The sequence below is a fragment of the Pelodiscus sinensis genome, chromosome 4, assembly GCF_052426305.1.
Source record: "Pelodiscus sinensis isolate ZL-2025 chromosome 4, ASM5242630v1, whole genome shotgun sequence".
Taxonomy (NCBI): Eukaryota; Metazoa; Chordata; order Testudines; family Trionychidae; genus Pelodiscus; species Pelodiscus sinensis.
The window spans coordinates 43289045-43309354 of NC_143055.1; the positions used below are offsets into that span (position 1 = coordinate 43289045).

At 45.0% G+C, this 20310-nt stretch overlaps 2 protein-coding genes across 4 annotated transcripts in view; one reads left to right on the forward strand and one right to left on the reverse strand.

Moving 5' to 3' along the window:
* The window catches only part of LOC149524505 (uncharacterized), a 36317-nt gene extending 26228 nt beyond the window's left edge, over positions 1-10089 (reverse strand). Inside the window, exons 1-3 of the mRNA XM_089778215.1 lie at positions 8952-10089; positions 8743-8862; positions 3842-4049 (exon numbers count right to left, since the gene is read on the reverse strand). Of these exons, the coding sequence (XP_089634341.1) occupies positions 3842-4049; positions 8743-8753 (219 nt within the window). The 5' untranslated portion in view covers positions 8754-8862; positions 8952-10089. The remainder of the gene's footprint in view (positions 1-3841; positions 4050-8742; positions 8863-8951) is intronic.
* Positions 1-20310, forward strand: part of WDR19 (WD repeat domain 19) — a 92734-nt gene that overhangs the window by 65794 nt on the left and 6630 nt on the right. For 2 of the 3 annotated variants that reach the window (XM_014576749.4, XM_014576748.4), the window contains 4 exons: positions 14597-14693; positions 16360-16484; positions 17972-18053; positions 19404-19554. In XM_014576749.4, the coding sequence (XP_014432235.3) occupies positions 14597-14693; positions 16360-16484; positions 17972-18053; positions 19404-19554 (455 nt within the window). Of the gene's footprint in view, positions 1-10084; positions 10224-14596; positions 14694-16359; positions 16485-17971; positions 18054-19403; positions 19555-20310 lie in introns of those variants that run through there. The other variant, XM_089778209.1, reaches the window with a different exon arrangement.

Below are 20310 nucleotides of genomic sequence, written 5' to 3' on the forward strand. Positions count from 1 at the left end.
CTTTGCAATTCACGTGCGTGGCCCAACTCCCCTCAGTTTCTTCGTTACTGCCCTCGGTCGCAGACAGAGCTTGATCTTTCTCCTTCTCCTCAGCTATCTGTTGATGGGGGGGTGGGAGGGGGAAGACTTGTTTTCTTCATCTACATAGTTTAAACGAACTCTATTGATAAACAACACTCAGAGGATAGGTCTCTGGTGTGACCCTCCTGGATGCTTTGTCCCCATTTTTAAAAAAATACAAGAAGAAAGAAAACAGACAAACAGGAGATAAGGAAGAACAAACAAAGCTGCCTCAGAGTAAAAGGAGCAGTGAGCCTGTTGGACATAAGGCCAGGTTTCCCTGTATGTAAGAAATGCGACAAATGTCACAACCCTATGCTGGCCTTGGACGGCCATTCTTCCTGCATTTGATGCCTGGGAGAGACACATGTTCCCCGGAAATGCATCCACTGCTATAACCTCATGGCCAGAGCATGCAGGGACAGGGAGCATCTCTGCATGTTGCCCTTCGATAAGGCTCTGGACCTCCAAGACCCTAATATGGTAGCAGTCAGTCTGAGTCTGCTAGTTCACAAAAGAGACTGGCAAACTCGCCTTAATCAAAGCTGCTCATGAAGAGAGAGGTCTCTGCAGTCTGTTCCCTACCTCCCAGAATCAGTACAGAAGATAAACGGGGCATATCTGGCACCAGGTGCTCCCGTGCCGCATCAATTGTGGAACCAAAATCATGGCACATGCAGACCCTGGCATTGGCTGTCTTTGGTCCAATTGGAGGCAAAGTCCAGAAACCAGACAAACCCTCAGGACCACCCATACCATAGGTGCCTACCAAAACTTCAGCACCAAGAAGGCACGTTTGAAGTCAGCTAGACCCTTACCAACAATGAACCTGTTGTTCTCCCCACATTTTATCCAAGCTTCATGCGTCATGAGATGATGCTATTCTATGTACCTTGGACATTCGGAGAGCGTTTTCTTTCTATATTGATTGGATGCGGACCTTCTGTAAATCAGACATTGTTCGTTTCAATTGCTGATCGTTCTTAAGGAACGCCACTTTCATCTCAGCGGATTTCCAGAATTATAGTATCATGCATTGTCCACTGCTTGCCCCTACAAAATAAAGTACTCCCTATGCCACCCAGTGTGCATTCCACACAAGCAGTCTCTCTACATCAGCAGCCTTTCTTAAGGGGGTGTCACGTCAGGACATCTGTTGTGCAGCCATATGGTCATCAAACCACTCTGAGACATTATGTGATGTTGACGCAAATGGAGATGGACCCTTCATTTGCTAATGCAGTATTCTCCACTGCTTATAAACATTAAATCCAAAGCTCAACTACCATCTATCCAAATGCCACTATGTAATCACCAACAGTGGAGCTCCCCAGAGACGTCACTCAAAGAGGAAAAGGAAGTTGCTCACCTTTTCCAGTAACAACAGTGGGTGCTCCATGACCCACCCTTCCTTTCCTCTTCAGACTATACCTGGGCCAATTGGGCATACGCGAAGAAACTGAGGCAAGGCAGGCTGTGCGCGTGAATTGCAAAGGCACAAACAGCACACACTGCCTGCCACGCATGTGCAGCCTGACCAGATACTGCTAGAAAAACTAGCCGGGGTCAGGGTCGCCGGGGTCTGCAACAGGGCATTAGTAATCTTGGCCACGGTTTTATTAAGTGGCAAAGCCAAGCGGGTGGGTACATCATCCGAGAGGATGTCAATCATGGGATCCGTGTCCTCCACTACTGGCTCCACTGGGACACCCAGATTGGAGGCCAGACGCCTAAGCAGATACTGATGCGCTCAAGCATCCATCGTAGGCAGCGCCGGTGCGGGATCCGCCAAGGCTTCATCATGAGACGATGATGACAACTCCTGGACAGGTACCGGATCCAGCATAGGATCCGGTTGAAGAGCCGGCTGGGCAGGCAGCACTGTTTGCGGAAGCGGCTCCGGCACCGAGGCCTGTGGCTCAGCAGCGGCATCTGTAGCAACCGACCCCTGGGGAGAAGGAGGAGGTCGTGACAGCGACGCCGACGGTTGCGCATGGTGCCCCAAGACACCGGACACCACAGAGGACGGCACAGGCCCCTGCCTCTGGTGGTAAGCCCACAGCGTCCAGAAAGGCCATTGCAGTTGAGGCGGCCAAGTCTGCTACACCCGCGAATGATCATGCCGGTGGCGGGAACGGGATCTATGAGTTGAGGAAGCTCCCGAGGACTCCGACCTGAACGACGCCGCATCAGAATTCGACGAGTAGTCAGACTCAGGCCAGGGAGGCGCAGATGACGAATGTCCCGCCACCCAAGGGGGGACAAACCTGGCCATAGACTCGGGTTGGCCCGTGTGTGCGCGATGAGAGCGTGCCGGCACCGGGGGTGCCGGTGCTGTTAGCGGTGCCTGTAGTGGCACCGGGAGGACAGGTCCCGGTGCCAGTGCCGACCCGGACATGGCTGCGGTGCCAAAGTCAGAATTGGTTGCGAGACGAATCCCGAAGAGGCCGACATCATCAGCGATGGCGGCACCGGCATGACCCACAGGGTTGATGCCAGTACCTGTAACGGTGCAGAAACTTGCATTGGTGCTGAAGAGGCTGATGCTGAAGGGTCTGGAGCCGATGACTGGAATGGCACCCCAGGATAGCTGCTCAGTGCTGGTACTGATGATGGTGCCGTAGACGGTGATACGGCACCGGAGCAGCCAAGACGGGGTCTGGAAGAGGTCCCAGCACCGAGGGAGGTAGACTCCATTCGAGCACTGAGTGAAACCTGGCGGCCTGCGTCAAGACCGGCACCGATATGGAGGAAAGCGGTACTGGTCCCACAGGGGACGGTCCCGCTGCATAAGCGACCGGTGCCGAGGTGAAGCTGGTGCCAACACAGCCTCTGGCATAGGCAACCTCGACCTCTCCACCTCAACCGACGACAGAGGGGAGGTAGTGAGGCTAATAAATCATGCGCTGCCTCAAAAGTGTCCGGCGTAGAGGGGCACCATGGTGGATGAGGACGTGCGCATCAGAGACTCGGCACTGCGGTGTAGGCCCGACTTGGACTTCCGGCTTGGAGACCTACCACGGGACGTTCTTGACCTCTTCGGTGCCGGGGAATAAGACCGGTGCCAAACCCTCGGCCCTGAGGCCCAGTCTCGAGATGGGGCATCGCGCGTGGACATTGGTGCACTGTGCACCGCAGAGTGTCCAGCCAGAGCTGACTGTAAAGCCGCCTCGATGAGGAGAAGTTTTAGACGAGAGTCTCTCTCCCTCTTAGTGAGCAGCTTAAACGACTTGCAGATCTTACAGGCGTCTGTAAGATGGCCCTTACCCAGACACTTCAGACAACTGTCATGAGGCTCTCCTTTGGGCATAAACTTTGCGCAGACAGCGCACACCTTAAAGCCTTGCAGCTCTGGCATTCTTCACCCCCGAAGGGGGAGAAGAAAAAAGAGAGACACTAACTATCTAACTAATTGAACTATTTATAACTATCTACAATGCTAAGAGAAACGGGAACCATTAACTGAACTAACAGAGAGACACGCTCCAATGACCGTCACGGGCGGTAAGAAGGAACTGAGGTGGGGGAGCACTGGCAGGGGTACTTATGCCCCGCCATGGCGGCGCCACTCCAGGGAGCACCCTGCTGGTGCTACGGGTACCGCTAGGGAAAACGCTTCAGAAGACGCGGTGCACACACTTAATTCGAATGGACATGAGCAACCACTCGAAGAAGAACCATTGTTCCTGCACAAGGTGAATAACTTATTCTTTGTGCTACAGTAGGCATATGTTCCAGTACATACACTGCATCAGAAAGTTTCTGCAAGGCTTCCACAAACCTGTAATTCTTCTTCAAGCAGTATCCCCATGGGTGCTCCACTGTAGGAGTCGGGCTTGTCCTGGCACCGCAGATGGGAGATCTTTTTCAGCTGTAGTCTGCTGGACTGCACGTGCGCGATGTGTGTCTCATGCTTTTCACGCCATTTGCCTCCCTCCAGTTCCTCTTGATCAGCCGCGGACGGAGTGAACACTCTCTCGTTGTTAATCCTATCAGGATTTGACAGAGAAATTTGTTTATAGTTATTAATTAGTTTACATAATTCTTATCTTATAGTCATAGTCCTATTAGTTAGATTGTTATAGTTGATACCGTTATTTTAAAAAAGTTTTAGTTAGCGTGTTACTTCATTAAAATAGGAAAAATTACAGTCCTCTCCCCTGTTTAGAGGACAAGAGATGCCGCTGAATCATGCTGGGCTCACCCAGTTTTAAAAAGTTCAGAACATGCCGCGATCCAATGCCCACCTCAGACGGGCATTCACTCTGAATAAGGTGCCTTGGTGAAGGACATTTTTCCCCAGAAATGTCCCCACTGTTCAAACCTCACAGCGCGAGCTAGGAGGGACAGGGAGATGAGGCTGAAAATGCTATTGTTCGACAAGGTATTACAGCCACTGGAGACTGACTCCTCCCGCCCCACAGACTTGGCTGTAACCAGCAGGCGCCGGCCCTTGTCGCCCAAGCCTAATCACATGAAGAGGAGACCTTCCCCCTCACGCTCCTTACCCCCAACGTGTGTTGGCATGATGGATAAACCAGGCACCTCGGGCACAACTTCCACTCACAGATCCGACAAGCACAAGCAGGACCGCAGTACATCGGCACCATTGAGAGAGTTCGCACCAAAAATGTCTGCCACAACTCGACCGGCACCGAGCCCTGAACCGGCATTGACATTGGTGCCAGTAACTGTATCGGCACCAGCAACCACTCCAGCACCGGCACCGACCATCCCGGCACCGACAATACAACTGGCACTGCTACGCCACCCAGTGCCGGCACTGACCACTCAGTCAGCACCAACAGCACACTTGGCACCACTGCACCAACCAGTGATGGCACAGACTCCCCATATGACTGCGCAGCCGGCTCCTACACCCATCTCAACTTGGTGGGCGCTGTCCGGGGTTCTCTGCTCGGTGTCCCCATCCGGCTCCCTTATTTTGAACCTCTAGCCCGCACTCTTGATCCTTTTGTCATTATTTGTCCCAAGCAATTAGTTGGACATGGGTCCAGTGTCCCTCCCATAAGGCTGGGGAGGGGCTTTTAGAAGGTGGGCGGGCGAAGCCCCCACCCTCCCATGATTCCAAATAGACCCATCTCAACTCTGGCTTCATCTTGACCCGAACAATCCCCAGCGCCGGCAAAGACTCACCAAAAGTCCTGCAAGCTACTATCTCTTTCACCAAGCCCGGAGCAAATTGAGTTTTCTCCAGAGCCACCGTCTTCACCGTCTCCAGCTCACTCATTTCCTTCCAGGTATTCACAAAGACACCAGACTACTAGACCAAGTTATTACTCACCGCCATATACTTCATCTCATTACAGCCATCGGCACCGACATTCACCAGCATCCTCCACGCACTCAAGGGAAAGATCAGATCTCCTACACTCTCCAGCTACTCTGGGCACACGAGATACATAGGAGTAGATACTCCTTCAGATATTCCCCATATCGCACGCGACACTATGATGACCTTTACAGACACTCTTGCTACAACAGATGCCATTCATATTCTCCATGACAGGACGAAGTATCGTCATCGTCCTCTCACCATCCTTGCCCCTCATATACCAGTAGGAGGTCTCCTGCGCCATCTGCAACAAGACCTTCTACTCCCACAGGAATCGAGCCTCCTATGCTGCATCATGCAGAACCGGAGCATGAGCAGTTTTTGGATCAGGAAGAGCCACAAAGAGACTTGCCTACAGACCTGTCATCGTCGTCACCTGATGATGTAGATTTCCCCGGTGATACATCACCCACTGACAACCTCTGACAATTTCAGGAGTTGTTCAAAAGAGTCTCAATAGTCAACAGGTGCAGCTCTCGGAAGTACAACAAAAACAACTTCATCTGCTTAGAAACCTCCAACCGTCTCAAAAGTCGCACTGCCATTCGACGCAATTTTGGAGATAGCGGACGACATATGGCAAATGTCCGCTTTTTTGTTTGTAGCAGTTGATGCTGGCAAGAAATATTTTGTTCCCGCTAAAGGCATAGAATTCCTCTTCACGCATTCGCAACCAAATTCTCTGGTTGTGGATGCAGCACAACAGAGGGCTAAGGCTCCTCAGTTCAGGGGCAATGACAAGGAGAGTAAGCGTCTGGATCTCTTTGGGCGGAAAGTCTACTCTTCCGCCACATTAAATTTAAGGATGGCCAACTATGCCGCGCTTGTGGCCTATCACAATTTTGATAACTATTTAAAATTGATTTCACTCCTAGAACATCTTCCAGATAACAAGCGCGATATACTCAATGCGGTGGTACAAGAAGGATACATGGCTTCTAGAACAGCTCTGCACATAGCCCTCGATACCGCAGATACGGCCGCGCGGACCACCGCCACATCCATGGTCATGTGCAGAACATCATAGATGCAACAAGCAGCGGTGCCGAAGGACCTCCTGTCAAAGGCTGAAGATCTCCCCTTTGACAGGCAGAGTCTTTTTGCAGAAAAGACAGATCAAGTCCTGCATTCTGGCAAGGACTCCAGAACTACGCTTAGAATTTTAGGCATGTACACCCCGCCTTATCACCAAAAAAGATAAACACCCTACCAAAGACAGAAACCATTCTCACACCCCATGCTCCAGTATAGACAGCAGGAATACCAACACAGCAGACAAAGACAACAGAAAAGATTACCACAAACTAAAGCGTCCAATCAACAGAACACCAGGCAGCAAGTTTGACTCCTCGTTCGAGGGACTGCAGACCATCCCGCTGCCCACTCACCTTTGTGCCACTAATGCACTTTTTCACCATCGCCTAAGGCCATTCCGCCAAAGATGGACCTATATTACCACCGACAGATAGGTCCTACAGCTAATTGCATTAGGCTACACCATCCCCTTTCTTTCACTTTCTCCTCCCACCTCTCCTGCTCCGTCCCTCTTCAGGGACCCATCTCACGAGTCTCTCTTAAAACAGGAGGTGGCTCGTCTTTTAGCTATTGGAGTGATAGAGAAGTTTCCGGATGAATTCAAAGGCAGGGGGTTCTATTTCCACTATTTCTTGACCCAGAAAAAATCAGGAGGTTGGAGACCCATCCTGGATCTTTGACAATTAAATTGCAAACAACGCTTCAATATGGTGACCCTGGCGACTATCATTCCAACATTGCACAGCGGAGATTGGTTTACATCCCTCGACCTACAGGACGCCTACTTTCATGTGACCATTCACCCAGCTCACAGACGTTTTCTATGTTTTCAAGTAGACTCAGACAATTTCCAATACAAGGTCCTGCCCTTCGGTCTCTCATTGGCCCCCAGGGTCTTCTTGAAGACAAGGCAGTAGTGACGGCTTACCTGTGATGAGTGGGAATCATCATATTCCCTTACCTCAACGACTGCCTAATGAGAGCACCTTCTTTCGACGAGGCACTCCAGGCTACCAACATAACAAGAGCCATATTCAAAGCACTTGGACTCATAATCAATGTTCCAAAGTCATCCATGATAACGCAGCAATCCATAGAATTCGTAGGTGCACACCTCGATTCCACCAACTCGCATGCGTACTTACCCTTGAACAGATTCCAGGCGATTCAAGACCTGGTACAGGTTTTCTCTACCAGTCCCAGAACCTGCCTACAGGCATTTACAACGTATGTTGTAGCACATGCAAGGCTGCACTTCAGGTGCCTTCAGCATTGGATTGCTTTGATAGATATGCCAAATGGACAAGATGTCCAAAGGAAGGTCATGGTACCTTCCCACATAAAAAAATTGTTGGTGTGTTGGACCATCCTCAACAACTTGATGGACAGAATACCCTTTTACTGGCCTTAACCAACAATGCAACTTATCACCGACGCATCACTGCTGGGTTAGGGTGCCCATCTACAGGACCAACAAATCCAAGGACTATGGTCCCCTCCGGAATCATTACTATGTATCAACCTACTCAAGTTACAGGCAGTCTTCAACACATGCCGACACTTTCTTGCCCTGATCTGTGGTCGAGTAATTTGTGTCCTTACTGACAATATGACTACAGTATACTATGTAAACAGACAGGGTGAAGCCCAGCCAGATCCCGATCCCTTTGCACGGAGGTGATACGTTTATGGAATTGGTGCTACCAGCACAAACTTACAATTATCGCAGCATACCTCCCTAAATTAAATTTAAATTGATGGAGATTGCCTGTCTCCTAGAACTGAAAGGGACCTTGAAAGGTCATCGAGTCCAGTCCCATGCCTTCACAGCAGGACCAAGTACCATCCCTGACAAATTTTTGCCCCAAATCTTCTCCTCGAGGATTGAACTCACAACCCTGGGTTTAGGGCACCAATGCTCAAACCACTGAACTATCCCTCCCCCCTGGCAAGCAGAACGCCACAGCCGATGCTCTCAGCAGGCATTACTTCACAAATCATGAATGGGTATTACACCCAGATGTACTTAATACCATATTCCACCTCTGGGGATATCCATCTGTAGACCTCTTTGCCACACACCACAACACAAAGTGCCCCAGTACTGCTTGAGAGCTGGGATCGGATGGAGGTCCATGGGGGATGATACCTTCCTAGACAACTGGCGTTATCTTCTGTACACCTTCCCACCTACTCCTCTCATCCCCAAAGTTCTGGAGAAAATAGCAATCGAAGGAGCCACAGTAATGTTGATAGCCCCCTTCTGGCCACGACAGATATGGTTTCCTTACCTGTTTCGCATATTGAACCACTCTCCATATCATCTTCCCAAATGCCACGACTTGCTGATGCAGAATCACGGGCGATTGATACACCCTCAACTCAACCACCTCGTTCTGACGTCCTGGTACCTAGTTAGTTCCAACAAACAGAGATGAATTGTTCCCAAGCTGTCGAATACATCCTGTTACATAGAAGATCCAACACACGTAACATTTACCTGCATAAATGGAGACACTTCTGTTTATGGTGCTCCACCGCAGACTTGGACCCATACTCAATCCCTATTCATCGCATTTTGGACAATCTTTTAGATCTTAAACACTCTGGGCCTGGCATGCTCCTCCCTCAACGTACATATTGTGGCAATCACTGCTTTTTGGTACTCTGTGGATGGCTACTCTGTATTTTCCCAACCAATGATGAAGAGATTTATGGAGGGGTTGGCTAATCTCTTCCCATACCACAGGCAGCTTGTGGACACCTGGAACCTGGAGCTAGTTTTGGATGCCTTAATGTGACCCCCTTTCGAGCCCCTGGCAACTCGTGATTTACACACCCTAACAGTGAAGGTGGTTTTTCTGCTGGTGATAACTTCAGCATGGAGGGTTGGGGAATTATCCACCCTCTTGGCATCACCACCTTACATGGTATTTACCACCCTCCCCCCCCCATGGAGTAATAGTGCATCCTTAACCAGCCTTTCTACCAAAAATGAATTCGGAATTCCACATAAACGAGCCAATAGTTCTTCCCACATTGCACCCCCACTCCTCAGCACAGCATGCCCATCTTCATACCTTGGATGTCTGTCGAGCATTAGCATTCTACCTTGACAGGACACAATGCTTTCGAAAATCTCAGAACCTCCACTGTGGAACATTCTAAAGACCATCCCTTGTCAGCACAATGCATATCCAGAATTATCGTCTGCTGTATAATATGATGTTATTCCCACACACGCTGAGGGCCCACTCGAGGGCGATGGCAACTTCAACTGCCTTCCTCAAGGGGTTCCCCTACGAGACATTTGCCATGCAGCTACGTGGTCTTCCGCCTTCACATTCGCTAAACATTATGCTATACATAATCTGCTTATAGCCGATGCAGCAGTTGCCTCAGCTGTCCTCTCCACAGCAGCAGTGCAATAACTCTGAATCCCGCCTCCTGTAAATAGGCTACTGCTGTGAATTCACCTACAGTGGAGCACTCATGGGGACACTGCTTGAAGAAGTAGTAGTAGTTACTCACTGTGTGCAGTAACAATGGTTCTTCAAGATGCATGTCCCCGTGGGTCCTCCACGACCCACCCTTCTCCCCTCTTCCGAGTATCTTGTTTCTTATGTCTTTCAGACGCTTGAGGAACTGGTGGGAGCCGGACCATGCACACACAAACGGCGCAAAAAGCACGAGACACACATTGTGCATGCGCGGTCTGGCGGACTATAGCTGAAAAAGATCTCCGATCTGCGGCACCAGGACAAGCCCAACACCTACAGTGGAGCACTTACAGGGATACGCATCTCGAAGAACCATCATTACTGCACAAAGTGAGTAACTTCTTCATTGTGCTCTGTAGGCATGGAGCTGGGTTTGACAGCTGTAGAGTTGTTCTTCAGTAGCAACTATATGTCTATATGCCTTTAAGAGTCTAGTTGTGGTTTTCACTCAATAGTGAGGTTGCAGAGCCCTGGCCTTTTCCTTGCTGTGCCTTATTACAGGGCCAGGAATTGGTCTTTTGGGCATTTAGTGACAAAACATCTCTGTACTTTTTGCAGCTGCTTTATCTGTCTTCGTTGGGTGATGTTTTGATGTAATGTTACCTTTCATTAGAAATATGGATGACACAAATTATACAGGGAACATACGCTCAGGAGGATGGAATTCAATTGCAAATTAAACTGGAGAGATTGGAACTGTAAGAGCTGTGATGAGAGATCTGGTACTAACAAACATTGTTGAACAGAGATATAAACTGTGGGTGGAAAATGGACTGACTGTTGCATCCTGTTTGTTCGATCTGTCTTTCTATCTTTGCTTGTTTGCTTGCTTGCTTGCTTGCTTGCAGCTGTAAACTACAACCAAGCAATCTGATTGCCTCAGGGAATGCGTGGAATGGAGAAATTGGAAGTGATCCCACAATATGAAAACATTTTTGAGAAACAGTTCTAACAGTCTAATTTTTTTTATAAAACATCTTTTTCATTTTGTGAATACATTCATTGTCATGTTTAACATTGTTTTGCAAGTTGTATGAAGGGCATTCTTTTCCTTATTTAAAAGCTCTCTCTTGTTCTTCTGAATGCTTTACCCCATCTGCCATAGTCTCTCTCAGTGAGTAACATCATTTTACTTTATCAAATCATAGTAACTTGTTTAAAAAGCTATTAAAGAAAAAACAAATAATTTGTAACTTTGTTACATTGTACAGACAAATGCAATTGAAATTCTCAGACAATCGGTGTAACATTTTTATTGAATAATATCTTTTAGATTATATAATTTTTATTTCACTGGAGATAAAATCTAAATTGAAGCAGTGCAGCAGAAATTTGTTAATCCTCTCTATTCTTTTATTCCCAAACTAGATAATTTTCAAAACAGGCTGCTTGTCATCACTCCCTTTCTCAATAATGAGTTAATAGCACAGGGCTGTAGTAAGGTGTTACATTACTAAGACTTTACTACTTTTAATAAATGTTTTGTAACCTTTCTATTCTAAAATGTTTTGTAACCTTTCTATTCTAATATAATATAGTAATAAATATATTATACGAAACTAAATTTGTCAGAGTTAAGACAAAAGGATTGTGATCCAATATCCTTGCTTTATATTCTCTGTTTGCTTACTATAATATATATCTCTTTGAGTGTTAATTAACAAGATTCTGCTGTTGTGATTTTTTTTTTACACACACACGTTTTTAAAATTGAAAACAAGCAACTCTGAAAACAAAATTCTATAGAATTTCCAAAATTAAAATTAAAAAGGAGTAGTGATCCATTGCAACATTGCTTTCTAAAGTTCTAAAAAGGGTACTTAACTATGTAAAACTGTTTTCTCTAACTTTTAGAGAGTCAATTTAAAAAGCATGCAATATAAAATGAAAACATTTAGGCCCATATTTTTAAAAAGCTGGACTGTTTATTTGTAAGTTTTCAATTATTGGTTGACACAGTTTGAGACCTTTAGCTCCAAGGCGTGCTCCAAGGCTTTGCTCCCCGTCTCTCTGGTCTGCAGGGAGACCGGGAGCAAAGCCGCGGAGCATGCCCGCAGCGGGACAGCCCGGGCGTGCCTGGGCTGTCCCGCTGCGGGTATGCTTCAAGGCTTTGCTCCTGGTCTCCCTGCAGACCAGAGAGAAGGGGAGCAGCTTTTCTCGCCCCGGAGGACGGGGGCGGCGGGACTGCAGCGGATCTGGGCATCCCGCCGCTCCAGTCCTCCGGGGCGAGAAAAGCCCCGTTCGTAACTGCGGATCCGACATAAGTCGGATCCGCGTAACTCGGGGACTGCCTGTATATTCTTAATACTTTGTTTTTATTACTACTGTTGCAAATTGACCAGAAGTTTCTGTTGAACAATCTTTAATGTCTCCCAAGTCCTTAGATGAGTGTATAGTAGTCAGTTTTGAACCCAGGATTGTATTTAAGTAATTCACATTATTCTTTCCTATTTGTTTTGCCTTGCTTGTCAGCAGTCATTTAATGTGCTATCATTGTGAGAACTTGCCTAGTTTTGTCAGGGTCCCTTGTCAGGTTTCTCCCTTCTTGACTAACCTAAATATTATTGCATCATCTGCAAATTCACCCATTTGCTCACTACCCTTCCCAGTGCAGGGAAAACTATATCAACACCACTGGCCTTAGCAAAGACCTTGTGACTTTGCAATACATCTATTCCCTTTACAAAAAATTGATCATTTACTTCCGCTTCTCATTTTATAGCCTTAGTTTTTAATTCATGCAGATACTTAGCTTCTCATTCTATGACTAGTTTCCTTAATAAACTCTTGAGGGCTTTTTCCAAAGGTATTTTAAAAGTCCAAGTAAATTGCCAGCTAGTTCTCTTTCACGTTTTATTTGTTGATGCTACTCAGAGAATTATAGCAGTTTAATATAACATGATTTGCCTTTAAATTATTGTTACTTCATTACCAGGAAAAATAAGACTTGCTGAGCTAAGATTACCACATAGCACCTATTTTAAAGATAGACCAATACTTTGCTGCCCTCTAGTCCTCTGATATAGTAGCTAACTTTAATGAGAGATTATATATTTTCCTTAGCAGCTCAGCCTCTTCATTCTTAAATTCCTTCTTATCTCTTGGGATCTGTCAACATTGCAATTATACCTATGCACCCCAAAGCCTTACACGGGACAGCCACAGGTTGTAGTTTAGACATACCCTTGGATGTATACCGTCTGATTCTGGGGACTTATTACTCTTTAATGACTAAGTTTTATCACCCTTATTCAAGCAGAATAGTATCTTAGTCCATAAGTAGTACCACTTATTTTAATGGGGTTTCTGCCAGAATAAGGTATTATTCTACATAAGGATAGCAGAACCTGGCATGAATTTATTTTCTTATCCCAGCACAATCTCTTTTGATACCTCAGAATCTGATAATACATCCATTTTTATTATCTGAAAAGAGTCTCTCCAACTTCCTCAGTAGCAAAGACTGAGTTTAAAAAATCATCTAAACATCTCTGCACTGCCTTTATCCTCCTTAAATTGGTCCCTTTGTATCATGTTAAATCCATAGGACCCATGCAGTCTCCTGCAGGCTTCCAGCTTCTGATACACTTAGACTTCCTTATTACTCTTTTGCACGTGTAACTAAGGTTAGGATGAAAATTTGAACCATAGTATATTTTAATTACGGGGCAAATTAAATCTTGAAAGTGCATGTATAACAATATTTAAACTACTTTGAAAAGTATTGGTAAATTGAGTGGTAAGGTGGTTGTTTCTCTAAAAAAATGTACTATCCTAAAAAGGAGTAATTTTATTCCAGTGTTTGTCTTCTACTGAATCAGAAGCTATTGCAATGTTCACTACAGAACAGAATTTCAAGGTCAACATTTTAGCATCAGTACTGCTTTATAATAATTTTAATTTAATCTCAATTATAATTAAAAGGTTCTTGCAAGATAAAAATGGTATACCTTTTTCATAATTGCTTCTCCACTACAAATTTACTGTTAAATACCAAGAAGCATAAACAAAACTCATAGGTAAATTTCAAAAACTTCTATGATTAACTAGCATAGCATTAATATTACTGGAACTATCCAGTAATTCAATTTCTTCAATATTAGACACCTCATGATCAGTGTGTTTTCTCCAACTTTTTTCAGATTGTGTATTATACAATTTTTCATGTCAGAAGATTTACATGAATGTTGCATTTCAGCTGAAAGAGGGGTCTCTTTCACCTGTATTTCATGTACTGTTTATTAAGAATTGAAAAATTTCCTTGATTTACTTTCTGAAACTCACTTCTTCTTCAGTCCAAGAGCAGTTTTGGCTTATTAAAGAGCTGTTTCAAGCAGTGGAGGTCCAATAACAATTTTTCCTTGGTGGAGAGAGAATAGAGATTTCTTCTCACTACTTCTCCCAAAAATATTTTAAAAAGCTAGTTTAGCAATCAATGAAATAAGTGAGAGTACTGAACCACAGTTTTGCTTGCACTGCCATAGGCAGAGAACACAGTGCACAGGGAGACAGGGTATGGCCAAGCTCCAGAGTTCAGACAAATCTGTTCTGCCTCTTGATATTTGTTTGATAGAGCTCAAGATTTCAAAAGTGGTACAACAGTTTATAGTCCCAACAAAATTACTTTTGTGTTGTTCTGATTAAGGACGCCAAGTTTCTGTTCCGCTTGTACATGGCACTAAAGCAATACAGAGAAGCTGCCCGAACTGCCATAATAATTGCCAGGGAGGAGCAGACTGCAGGTAGGTCATTCAGCACTCTTACTTGATTCTGTTTTTACTGATGTGACAACAAGACTTAATTTTTCATCCTTGAACTACTTTAGATACTACCACATGTAGGAGTGTGCTCAAAGAAGAACATATATCAATTTTAGAAAGACCTTCTTGTGTGCACTAACAATCTTCTCTTCTCCAGTTTTTGTTTAGAAATGTGAAATTGCTATTGTGGGAGTTTAAAGTTCACACTGCAATGAAAAACCCATGGCTGGCTAGTGCTGTCTGACTTGGGCTAAGGGGCTCTTTAATTGCAGTGAAGTGTTCTGGCTTGGGTACAGCCAGATTCTCACAACTTACATGGTCCTACAACCTGAGCTACACCCTGAGCCAAAATGTGTGCACTACAATTAAACAAACCTGTAGAGCAAGCTTGTGTCAGCTAGCATGGGCTCTCTGTAGGTTTAACACGGCAGTATAGATGTAGCCATAGTGATGGTGGTACGTGGAGCCCTTTGGAAAGTTGTGGAAAGAGTTTTTCTTTTGTTTCATTCCCAGTTGATGTATTAGTAGAGACTGTCTAGACCTTCACTTTTCCCCAGGCTAGACGCCTGTCCCTTAATTACAGTAGCTGGTAGACATGACCTCTAATTTAAGGACTGATCTTTCAGTTCTTGGCTACATCCAACACTGATTTTAGTAGACATTTCCCCTGTAATGATTGCTTTAAAAGAACAGAGATCCAAAGGCTCTATTAATTTTCATGTAACTTGTTTTTTCTAAGTGGTTGGTTAGATTTCAGATAGAGGGGAAAGAAATGAATTGAACAAAGAAGAGGTTTGGAAAGCAACATAGTATATCTCCTCTGATGGCTGCTCCCTGCTGTATTGCAGGCAACATTGCTAAAATAAGTTTGTATTTAACATAAGCCGTAGAAAATGGTTTTCATAGAAAAACAGCAGCCTTGGGGACAAGGATGATAATCACATTCTGGGCAAATAAACATCTATCTGCTGCTCTCAATGGGCTGGAAAATCTCAAACCCATAGCACTGTGTGTCAGAAGTTTTGTGCTGTAGCGTAGCAGACATAAAAACTCCAGGGTTTTCTTATTATTCGTCTAAGTTCCTTACCTAAAAATATAGCAGTAATCCTGAGATGATAAAATACAATGCCTTCATTTTTAAGCTTTAACTGTTGTGAAATGAAATCTTTAGCCACCTGTTCAATTTAGCAAAGTACTATACCTATATGCACTACAAGAATGTTAACATTTTATATTTTATATTTAACTAATTACAGAACTAAACTGTGAAATAATCATTGTCCAGACAAAAAAGAAATCCATCCTAGGATGGCCTAAAAATATTTTTTGTACTTTATTGGAAAAGTAATTTTTAAAATAGAGGACAGCAGCATATAAAAACATTATCTACATGTGCTCTCAGCTGTTCCACGTATGTCTTTTTACATTTCTTCCGAGGCCACTTTGAATTTTTTTCGGTTTAGCTACTGAACTAATATTGTCTAGGATAGTGTAGCAGGCATCTGGGTGCTTGTAATTTGCAAGTCAATTTGTTTAGGAAAATATTCAGCTACAGATGAAAGCCTACATCTACAACTGATTTTAATTATATCCCTCATGTAAGAGCCTAGTTATGAAAAGTTACATTTAATTTTTTTCTTTTTAAAAGGAAACTACCGAAATGCACATGATGTCCTTTTCAGTATGTATTCAGAACTAAAAACCCAGAAAATTAAAATTCCTTCCGAGATGGCTACAAATCTTATGATTCTACACAGCTATATTTTAGTAAAGGTAATGCAGATTCAGAATTAGTATTTTAATGAAGCAAATTCTGTGCAATATTGATATAAACTATAGGTGGATGCTGTACATGGACAAATTATGCTGGTATGTTTGTTGATGGTACAGGTTGGACCTCCCTGGTCCAGCATCCTGGGGACCTGGATCAGCTACAGATGCAAGTGTGCAAGCCTCTACTCACTAGAAGCACGTGACCTATGGTGTCTGGCTTGCACAACCGAGGGGGCACAGCATGCTTGGAGCCAGTGGCTAGCAGGCCATAGCTGGGGGCAAGATCCGAGTTCGGGCTGTCAAGCATCTGAGGCCCCTTAAGCACCAGCATCCTCACACTGAGCCAACCCATCATCACTGTCTGCAGTCCCAGGTCACACTTTGGGGCAGCAGGGCCTGACCTTGGCCTGGGCATTGAAAAGGGCAGAGCCCCAGTACCCACTCTCCTCTCTGCTTCGATGCAACATGCAGTACTGCTGCCCTGTGCCATCACAAATGAAATGGCCTCATCGCTCCAACCCCAATCACTACCTGAGTTCCTTGTGAGCTATGCAACTCTACAGTAACCTGTGCAGGTCGTCAAGGAAGCTTCCTGGGACAGACCCTGCTCCCCCAGCCCCGAGCTGCTGCAATGGAGAGAAGGCATCTCTCCCTCTCACCTTGCAAGCCCAGGTGCTGCTGCAGGGGAGTCTTTTTCTCTTCACCTTGGATCTAGGCAGTCTGCATCCCCAAATCCTTCACACCCTATATCACTATCCTCTGCCTCAGCCCTGAGCCCCTCCCACACTCCAAACCCCTTGTCCCCTCCCATCTTCATATTGGTACGCACAGAATTAATGTGATGTCATATCACCTCCATAGTGGTGCACATAATTCATTCTGCATGTGCATGGGAAAAGTTAGAACACTGGCCACTCAAGGATACACACACCCCATACTGACCCTTACCCCCAGTCCTTACCTTCACTTATCCTCTTCCTTGCAAGACCCCACACGCACACACCCAGCCCTTGTGAGATGATTTATGGATGCAGATACAGGTATACAATAACTAGTAAATCACACACACATCCACTTTTTGGTATCCATGCAGGGCTCTAAACGTAGAGTGGCCAGAGCATTTACAAATTGAACCTCTCTCAACCAGCACTCCCGGGATCTGACCAGTACTGAACCAGAGAATTGCTGAATTGGGGGAGGTCAGTGTTGTCTAGCAGCATTACCAACACTTTCACTGCTTACTGGGCTCTTATAAGATACTTAGGGGTAAATTAGAGGTAAATAATAGCACAGAACACTGAGAGCCAGGATTGGTAGCTGTAAATCTATATGGAACTGCAGGAAACTTAGCTGGATTTCCATTTAGCATAGGTGTGGCTAACTAAAATCATTCCAGACCAGCATGGTTCAACCTGTACTAGTTTTCAGCTCCTCCAAATGTTGTAGCTGTAATGTGTAGTATAAATATACCTACTTGTTTATTTCAGACTCATGTTAAACGTGGAGATCACATGAAGGGTGCACGCATGCTTATTCGTGTAGCCAACAACATCAGCAAGTTTCCATCACGTAAGTTCTGGCCCCACAAACAAAAAAGCACAAGACAATTAATTATCCAGTGCATCAATAGATACTCTCCTCTCCTGCTACTGTTGTCCGTGTCTTTGAACAAGTGTGGGTATACAGTAAAAGTTAAATCTGTCCTACCCTAGAAAAGATGCTTTGGTACGTGGCATACAATGGTGAAGGCCTTACATAGTGAAGGCAACACTGCTTGCTAAATGTGTGTCCTCAACCATAACACCTGCTAAATGGTTGCAGTATTAAGTTGCATGAACCACAGTCTCAAGATCATCTGTAATTAGTGTGTCAACACTGGGTCATCTCTCTCCTTTCAAATGTTCTGTGTCTTCAATTCAAGAGCACAAGGCAGCCAGGGAGTCCTACCGCTATGGCAGTCCTTGCTTAGGACAAAATACGGTACACATGCAAGATGCTAGTGCTTGGTTTGCTATGATAATTAGACGTGACAGCTATATTCTGTATACTTTGTCTGGGAACACGGTGACCTACTTACCAAAGGTAAAATTTCTGCTACATGTAGAGTCCCCTCGTACATGACAGCAGTAGTGGCACTACAGATAGCTATACCACATGTTCAGTTTGTACCATAATCAGCCCGGGCCAGCTCCACTAACTCCTGCACTCCTAATACATTATAACAGAAATTACTATTTGCTCCAAAGTTCCCAGCCAGTGATATCTCCACAGAAGTTAATCAGACCAGAGACACTGAATGTTTTGCTATGAATAGAACTAAGGTAAGGGGTAAACTATGACCATTTTGGGGAAAGGTGGGGGTAATCAAACTATTCCCAAAATCATATAGTAAGTCTCAGAAAAGCAGTGATAGGAAACCTAATGACTGGGATATGTTTAATAGGCATGTCCTATGTCAGATACACGAGGTAATTGTCCTGCTCTATTCATTAATGGTGAGACCTCAGTGGAAGTACTCCATCCAGTTTTGGACCACATGTTTTAAGAGAGACGTAACTGGAGGGTGTCCTGATGAGCAGCACAAAACCAAGAGGTTTAGAGAACATGCCCTGTGAAGAAAGGTTAAAAACTAGGTGTGTTTATTCTAGAGATGACAAGACAGGGAAATGTAAGTCTTCAAATAGGTAAAAGATTGTTATAACAAATATGATGTCCAGTTGTTCTCCCTGCCCACCAAGAGTAGTACAAAAAGCAATGTACGTCCTTGGCAGTAAGGGAGGTTCAAGTAAGAGATTAAGAAAGCCTTTGATAATTTAAGCATTGGAACAGGTTCCCAAGGGAGGTTGTAAAATCCTTGTCTTGAAGTTTGAGACGGGTATTGCCCGTGGTAGATGAATGTTTGCCTTTGTTTCATTGCAGACATTGTCCCAATCCTGACATCAACAGTGATTGAGTGCCATAGAGCAGGCTTGAAAAATTCAGCTTTCAGTTTTGCCGCTATGTTGATGAGACCTGAGTACCGCAATAAAATAGATCTTAAATACAAAAAGAAGATTGAAGCAATGGTCAGGTGAGCCAGGTTAATTTAATTTCAGAAAACAAAACAGCTTTACTGTTGATTTTATGGAGGAAAAATTGTTACAATATTTCCACATTGTCTCCTCACCTTAGATTGGGAGGTTAATCATTTGCACTCCTCAAAAGATTGAGAACTATATTTTTCATTGCCTTGCATCTTCTAAAGTCATTTACCCTTTGTGCAAAGTGAGTATAAAATGCTACTAAACCACCTGTAGTGCTGTACACCAGGCATTCAAACTGGTGTTTGGAGGGCCCCATGCCGCCTGATTGAAATTTTTTATGGCCCGCCAGAATATTTTTATAAAAGAATGAAGTGCAGCCTGCTGGTCGCTTGGAGCATGTGGCCAAGTGCCTGCTCACAGCCCACTGGGCCACTCTGTGCTGCAGCAATTGTTCAGGGCTGGCCAGGCTGCTCTGCGCTTGCACTCACAGCGGGCCCCTGTGCTCACACCGCCCCAGCAACTCAGGTGGCAATGTCGACTCCAGGACCTAGGTATTAGGTTGGGGGGGCTGGGAGAGCCTGGCTCTGGGGGAGGGGGAAGCATTAGGTTGGAGGGGGGTTGGCTCTGGGAGAGAGAAGGGGTTTATTTTTATTCCCAAATAAAATCACAAAATGTATATTAATTTTATATCAATAAATGTCCATTTTTTGCAATCACATGAATAATTACAGCTTCATGCAAAATCTCAAACTTACCAAGTATCTGAAATTTTCACAGAAGCCTGTTCTATTTGATTAACCATG